Source organism: Sycon ciliatum, unplaced genomic scaffold, assembly GCF_964019385.1.
Source record: "Sycon ciliatum unplaced genomic scaffold, ocSycCili1.1 SCAFFOLD_1195, whole genome shotgun sequence".
In the NCBI taxonomy this organism is placed as follows: domain Eukaryota; kingdom Metazoa; phylum Porifera; class Calcarea; order Leucosolenida; family Sycettidae; genus Sycon; species Sycon ciliatum.
Window position 1 is genome coordinate 1 of NW_027044880.1, and position 8,379 is coordinate 8,379.

General features: G+C 51.6%; 1 protein-coding gene across 1 annotated transcript; it reads right to left on the minus strand.

Annotated features, from left to right (window-relative positions):
* Positions 1-43: 43 nt before the first annotated feature.
* Positions 44-3,756, minus strand: LOC135830700 (uncharacterized; the record flags this gene model as incomplete). Its single annotated transcript, XM_065342928.1, has 1 exon — positions 44-3,756. A coding segment is annotated over exon 1 (3,713 nt), but the record flags the coding sequence as incomplete, so codon positions are not given.
* Between the last annotated feature and the right edge of the window lie 4,623 nt (positions 3,757-8,379).

Here is an 8,379-nt window from a genome sequence, read left to right on the forward strand (position 1 = left end):
TGGGGTATCGACGCTTGCGTCCGCGACTTGGCGGGCGACATACTGAGCCAAGAATGGCGACGTGTTTACACCGAAGACTAAGCGGTTGAACTGGTACTTCTTGACCGGACCATCGGAGGCCGGGTCCTGCCACAAAAAGCGGTGGTACGGCCTGTCCTCGGGGCGTATTGAAACTTGCAGATACATCTCTGCTACGTCGCAGGCAACGGCGATGGGCTTTCTTCGGAACCGGGTGAGAACATCGCAAAGGTCTCGCTGCAACTTCGGGCCGGCGTGGATGGCGTCGTTAAGTGAGATGCCGTGGTAGGAGGCGGCTGCGTCAAACACAATCCGGACCTTAGTTGTCGTCTTCTGTGGCCGCACAATGGCGAAGTGTGGCAGATACCAGCATTGGTCGGTAGGCGCTTCGTCAGTGACGTCGGTGATGTATCCTTTCTCGAGGTAATCTTGGATCACTCTGGCGTATGCTCGGGCTACTTGCGGTTCACGTTGCAGTCGTCGACGTGTTGACTCCAGCCGCTTAGTCGCCATATCAACGTTGTTGACTAACTCCGCCTTACGACTGTTCCATGGTATCGATACTTCATACCGGCCGTCTACTAGCCGCGTGGAGTCTTCCACTAATTTCACCGCTGCGGCCTCGTCTGCCGATGTTGGTCCTGGAGCCGCATTGTCCGTCTCGACGCCACAGCTGTCGACCTTCCAGAACTGTTGCAGGGCTTGCTCGACTCCTGCAATTGACTTGTCTCCACCGACGTAGTACGAACGGTTGGGCTGTGGGCCCTGCGTCTGCTTGGAGTTGGGTGCTCTGAGCTTCCCTACGCAGGTCCATCCGAGCGGTGTTAACCTAGCGACAGGTTGCCCAGGTTCACCAATGACGTCACGCGTCGATACGTGCAGCTGGACTTGGTCACTGCCGATCAGCATATCTACAGTGTCGTGTTCTCCCACCGCTGGGAACGGAATCTCCCTCAGGTGCGGGTAGTTACTAGCCTCTTCTAGCCAGTCGACTGCGCGAAGGTCGCCAGTCACGGATTTGTCGGTGGTGTACGCCGTGATCGTCTGCTTCAAGTTGCCATCAACACTCCTCAGCTCGATGTCTACTGGCATAGTCTCGAACGTCTCCAGTTTGCCATTGAGCGTGCTGACCGTCGTCCGTTGGCGTTTGCCACTCAAACCGAGTCGAGTGGCGATACTAGTGTGCACATACGTCACAGTGCTGGCATCGTCCAGCAAAGCGTTGACAGTCACTGACTGCTGACCGTTGCACAGTGTCACCGGGATTGTCCGTAGAGCTACACGGTCCGTCCGGCGCCCTTGTGCCACATGTGTCGCTGCTTCTGGCTCCCCCTCTGTGACAGTCGTGACCAGTGATGTCTGGGGTACGGGCTTCTCAGCTTCCGGAGTTGGCTGTGCGCCGCCGGTAACATTGCTGCCATGGAGCAGCGGGTGGTGATGTTTGATGCATCCACTAACCGGGCACTCACGATCACGGGGGCAGTCCTTGCCAGCATGGCCACTGCCCAAGCACCGGAAGCACGCGTTGCTCTGCTTGGCGAGCCGCCAACGCTGATTGACCGACATGACCTTAAATGCCGCACACTTCCACAGGGGATGTGCGCCTTTGCATACTGCACAGTTGACGTCGCTCTTCTGTTGAGCATGATATGCGTGGTTGCGACTAGGCGGAGCACTACGCCTCTGGAACCGGTTATCTCGGGGTGGTTGCTGCTGTTGGGGCGTGGTTTTTACTGCTACGCCGCTCACCGTTTCTGCCGAGATCATCATTAGCTCTGATTCTACTCGTGCCCATTCGAGCAGGGCTTCGACGGACTCTTCTACTTGCCGATCATACCGCCATCGATGGTACTGTGCAAGCACACGTTCGTCGAACTTACGGAGGAGCTTCTGGTAGAACGTACCAGCCTCCAGTTCTGCGGCCCGGCCGCTGTCTTTCAGGTTGATGACTACTACCTCGAGGAGCTCCGTGAATTTCTCGAACTCGGACGCTCTGTTGTAGCCAACCTTACCGAACTGCTCGATTTCTTCTACGTGGATCGCGACACGCCTGCGTTCTCCGCCATACTTCCTGACCAGTAGCGCTTTGGCGGCCTCGTACGCAGCAGGGGAATAGCCTAAGCTATCGATGGAGTCCAGTGGGTCGCCGACTAGGTACTGCCTGAGTTGCAGTAGCTTGTACTCTGGTGCTGCCGGAGATGCGTCTATGCATGCCATGAACGCCGCACGCCAAGACTCGAATTTTCTTTTGTCGCCGTTGAATGTCGGAATGCCGATCTGCTTCAGCTGACGCCATGGTTCCGGTTGGTGAGGTGCCGTCAGTGCACTCTGCGGTTGTGGCATGGTGGTGGACTCTGCAGCAGGTAAGGCTAGACCATGCTGAGTTGTCATGCTTGGTGTCTGTGCGACCATTTGTGGGACGTTGCTATAGGTTGCATAGCTAGGCTGCGTGATGTTGTTGCCTGTCCACATAGGTTGCTGTGTTCCATACTGGTTGGGACTACTGAATTGCATACTTGGCATGGCACTGTAGCTGTTAGCACCATAACTACTACTGCTGTATATGTAGCTTGCACTAGCAGATGCAGGATTCGCACTAGGGGTAGGGTAGATCCTTGGCATAGAAAATGCACTTGCACTGGTCAAGTGCTGCCGAGTGGCAGGCTGTGAATGCGTCGACCTCACTTTCGATGCCTGCGATGCGTGGGCTGCGATGCCCTGACTTGCCTGATGCTGCCTGCCCGCGGCAGGCCGACTTGCACTGCTAGATTGTGCACTATACGAAGTGCTCGCGGTCGCACGTGTTGTGACTTCTGCTGCACCGCGTGGTTGGCGCGGAGCTTGCGTCTTCGTAGCGGATGTTGCACTTGAGGCGGTCGGCGCCACCACGAGTCCTGCAACTGACGAGGTTTGCGGTACGACACACGAACTCGTGGCGGGTGGCGGAGCTGCCACTGCTGTCTGCGTGACCTGCGGGACTTCTCTCTGAGACTGCTGTTCGTGCTCTGAGGAGATTTGGATTTCTTTCGTTTGATCTCCCCCATCCGCGCTCAGGCCGGTTGGCGTTCGCCTTTCATCACTAGCTTGCGGCCATCCCTGAACTGGTGCGTGGTGCTCCTCGTGAATGGCGGCAGCTACGTTCACGGCATCTCGGGGTCCCTGAATGGATAAATCACTCAGGCTCTGCGAAAGCTGACGCGAGTTCAGCGATCGTCTCTGTAACGGTAAATACGGGCTAGCCCCACGTGTGCGTGCGTCGTATCTACTATCTTGAAACTGAATTGACCTTTCGTCATGCGAACTATCGTGAGGTGCTGCATACAGCCTCCTAGATCTAGGGACAGGGTCTTCTACTGCGCCTCTGCCATACTCAACAATCATGGCCGATGCCTCTGCATATTCTTCTTGCAACTTCTCAAGTTCTCTCAACATCTTCTCTGCCTGACTATTGTTATCCTCCGTGGTGTAAACACTAACGAGCTCGGCAATTACGGATGCAGCTCGTTCGTAACACTCAGTCAACACGGGTGAGCTTGCTACCTGATCAAATGACAACTCACCGGAACTGACCCGACGGAGATCGACGATCAGGGTCCTTCTCGCGTTGGTGAAGTCCGACTTCACTTGCACTTTCAGCGCTCTGAGTTTGCCTGAGTCCAGGGCGACCGCCTCTGGTTCACTATCCGAAAGTGACGTACCAGACGCTTGCGATGCCACCTCCTGCTCCGCATCCTCCATGCCTGCAGTGCTCCGATTTTCGGTATCGGACGTGCTCATGACTACAGTTCTCTCTGTAATCAACTTCTACGAAACGCGATAAACCATCCGCTGCTACCATTAATGTTCCGCAGGACTACACCACGCTAGTCCATAAACATTGAAACTGTGATGGATCGTAACTACACACTGGGTTCTTCGATATAACCAAAACGCAAACGTGCTATAGTGAGTAAAAGCAAAGTGTACGGTATTATATGTGACCAAAAAGATACAGTGAAAGAAAAGCCTAGCAAAGCATTGCAAGGCACGTTGGTTCGGCTGCGTTGGTTCAGCTGCACGCTAGTGCAAACATGCAGATCGACAATGTTGGGCGGAAACCAAACACCACAACATTGCCAGAAACTAACTTGTTCACACCTACATACAATCATGAGTCCATACCGTGTCTGGTCTGGTTTGTTATGTTAGCAACCTAGAATGCATTGAACACATGGATTCGATCACACAGACCAATATTATGCTATAGATGAATATCGCAGCACAACTGCAGCGTAGCTAAGGAAAGGTGAATTGCCTAGAGGCAAATGCACAGCTTGTCGCGATAGAACTGCGACCACATAGGTGCAAACTGACAATACTGAAACACCGGCGATGCCACAAAGTGTCTGGCGTGCCCACTACTAGTCTATTGACATGATCTATGGAAAGGCGCCTACACGTCTACCTCAAATGTCTAAGTACCGTGAAAATGGATGAATACAAACCAGCAAAGCGCCATAATGCTGTAGGGCATGCACATAGAATCGGTATGGCTCGTCTAGCCTGCAGTTACCTAAAGTACCATACATGCACAGAACAATGCATCCAATAGTCCGTGCCCAGACACACTATCTAATGTATAGTCAAGGAGAGCCTCGTGAACACAGTGTTATCAGTGTTCTTGGTTCTTTGCCCTCCTCTGGCTGACGACTAGGATCCTCGGCCATCGACTTTTTCAAACAATGGCAATGCTGGCATGGCCTGGCACCACTCGGGCCTGACAAGCCATAATTGCTACGTTGAAATTCGTAATCTCCGAAGAGAAAAACACGCAGGCGCTTATCCTGCCAGGCCATACCCATCAGCTCACTTATCTGGTCCTTAACTGTTATACATAAACGCTGCGTGCAGATTCCCGGGAGTATCCTTTTCGTTGAAGATGCATATGGGAACAGTGTTCTTTACAGTGTTTGGATGCAAGATGTTAGCGACCTGTGCACGGCATAATTTGACACCACAGCAACAACACAATGTTGACATGACATCATACTGAGATCCATGTAACGTTACCTCTAGCAGTTGCCACATTGTAATCTGCAATTTGTTTTCGCAATCGTAATATAATAATGCTGGTTGATACTAATGATAAATTCTTACCTGAAAGCTGAGCTTAAATGTGCCACCGCCATGGTCACCGCCGACCTTTATCCATACTTCTGCCTCAGGTATGCCATTGCTCCATATGAGCCTATCCGCGCTCTTTAACCCTTTATTACCGGATTACTTGCACAGCATGCACCAGAATTACGAATTTCAGCACAATTTCCAACTTCACCAGGTCATAACTTTTGTCTCCTTCACTTGATTTTCACAACCTAGGGCTCGTTGGAAAGCTCTTGGCGAGAGCAACGCCAGGGTACCAAGCTCCATCATCCAGTCGCCACAAATCCGGCGCGGTAACACAGCAAAGTCGTCTCCAAGCCTGATATGCAAGCAAATTCGTCCCATCAATGCCATTCCACTCTCCTTCATCGCAGAACGCTCAAATTTGTTTGAGACGATTCAAACTTCAGCCGACTACGTCATTATCATGTGCTTAGTCGCTCAAAGAGCACACGAAAAGGGATTTCCCCCAAAAATGGCGAAGTGATCGACCAAAAATTTGAATTTGCCGAGATGAGAATACGGCACGCGATATCTCTGGGGTCCGACATCGTAACTCTTCGGCGATTGTTGCATTGGATAGCTTGGAGTTTCTGCTACCAAATAGACCTTTCGATTGTTGAATTCGCACAAGAATAATGGAGTTACGAAGGTATTACTGGCCTATAGAGTTTCGATCATATATGATCGAAAGTCTGCAGGCCGGTAATAAAGGGTTAACTTAGTCAGGGAAGAATGTGACGATACTGATGAGATCGGGCAGATATATAGTAGCAGCCATGACAATGTCTCCACTTTGCTTCATCATTGGAATGTGTTTCACACTGTACTGTGGGACTTGGGTGGCTGTTAACGATCTCATCTTCCTTTCTGATGCCAGCTCGACACCCATGGACTTCAGCCATAGACGCACGCAACAATCGGAATTTGTTGTATGAAAGCTGAAGATTAGCTATCATTGTCAGAGCTATATCCAGCCGAGTAGTGCAGGCCTATTTCTCGGAGCAAGCTCTCTTGCTCGGCTATTGATAAACGCTTTATGCCAGCTGCTTCCTGGGCACGCAGGCCTCTCTCTCTCCACCATTGAGTATGGTATACCTGGGGGTCTACCTCTAGAGCTGGTTTTGACTTCTAGTCGTCCTGCAGTGGGTTTTGTTTGTGACGATCGCACCGGCAAGCAGATCAACGATGTCACCTCGCATCCTTGATGGTGAGGCCTGCAGGAACTTCACCGACCAGGGACGATGCACTGACTGCTCGAATAGGCATTGCTGGAGTTGCAGGGTTGAATAAGCAGTCACTCACATGCTGTTGAAGACTGCGCAGCACAACTGTGACAGGGCACCCTACCATAGCTGGCTCATAGTGGACTGTGAAGTTTTGGAGGAACCCACAAACTATGTTGTTTGGCTGCTCTAGCTCTGATGCTTGCATCGGTGCTGTGAATTTCGGACAGGCGGCTTTCTGCTGTAGCCAATTGCAAATGCATGCACAGCAGAACATTTTCTCACAGCAAGCTGCAAGCACTTCTCCCTCCATCACATTCTGACATAATGGACACTGTGCTCGCTTAACGACGTTCCGATCAATAAACCGTTCGGGCTGCAGAGGTTTACCAGCTTGATATGCGGGTGTGGCATGCTGCTGGATATCAGACTCCGTCCTATCCATGTCGCTTACTGGGTGTGGTGGGGCGAGGGTTTGTTGGTGCTGCTTCTGTCGGTGATGTTGGCGTGCTCGTGCGTGCGGGCGATGGGGTTTTCTCCCATGCCGCACGTTCGTCCTGCATTTGAGTTGCGCGCTCCGGCTTCCTACCTGGTTTGGAAGGTGTGCACACTGAACATTTTGTCTCACTATGTGGCTCCCATTTCTTGACCGGTCCACATCCACCTCCAGCGAATGTTGGGCCCACAGCACTAGCACTGCGATCGATAACCAATTTGCATGTGTGGCAAAAATGATCAGGGTGTACATTTGGCTCATCTTTTGACACATTGAGGTGAAATACTGCCCAAATGGATTCAGTATGATCTGCGACACGATACTTGGTCCGTACACTCCTTGACGCGAATTTCTCCCCTCCAATGCAACACACAAAGACAGGATGTTAACATGAGCCTCCAATTCTGAACAAAATAATGTCTCTTAACTGGCCACGAATAGTTAGAGTGGTGCACGTCAAGCTTAGGAATACACTAAATCGAATGCTGGGACATCGAGGTATCCTAGAAAATTCCCTGCGAGGTGGAGAAAATTCTCTGACGAGGTTGGCGAGGCCTTGAAATCGAGCGACGATCCAAAAATAATTGTACCCACGTCGAGAAAGAAACCATGCGTAGCGCGTGGGCGACCCAAGAAAATCGGTCGAGCGGTGGCACAGCCGAAGACAAGACCAGTCCAAGCCCTAAACTCTATCGAATGACCTGGCAAACACCCGTGGTTTCGGTTGACCTTGCCCATTTGAGATGGAGGTCAAGCGAAATTGCAAACATACGACTAGGCAAGGTTGCGTAAAAAAAATGAAAAAGATTAAAAGTTGGCCGCCATATTGAATGAACGAGCGTCGCATGCATGGGACAGCCGTGATACTAGCACTCCTGCCTGGAATGGAGGCATATGCCGTGTAGACATTGATTTTCTTACATTGAATGAATAGAGACTGTGTGGTGCTGTTAGAAACACCAGTGCACAATTCTGCTGTAGGAATGCAGTGGACCAGTGCAGTGGACCAGTGCAGTGGACCGGTGCAGTGGACCGGTGCAGTGGACCAGTGCAGTGGACCGGTGCAGTGGACCAGTGCAGTGGATCTGTGCAGGGGATCTCCCCCCTGAATTTTTTTGAAATTAGGGTGCAAAATCCTGCATTCTGGGCACTTTTTGGTATTGTTTTACTATGGTGGTCGTGGTTGGGCGAAAAAGTGGTCCGGCCAATGCCGGACCGGCCGGAGCGGCTGCTACGCCCCTGCTTAAGAGCATTGGAGACATGGAAATCCAGTGTGTTGTGCCTTGTGCAAATCCAGTGTGGTGTGCCTTGTCTGTAGAAGTAGTAGTCTGTTGCAGCAGGTCAAAATTCCAGCCTTTATGTGAATGCATGGACGCTGAAACATGTGTGTGTGTGTGTGTGTGTGTGTGTGTCCTTCTGTACATGTGTGCATGTATGTGTCTGTGCCGTGTTCTTGTTGCTACGTGCCCATGTGACGGTGTGTGCAATGCAATACAG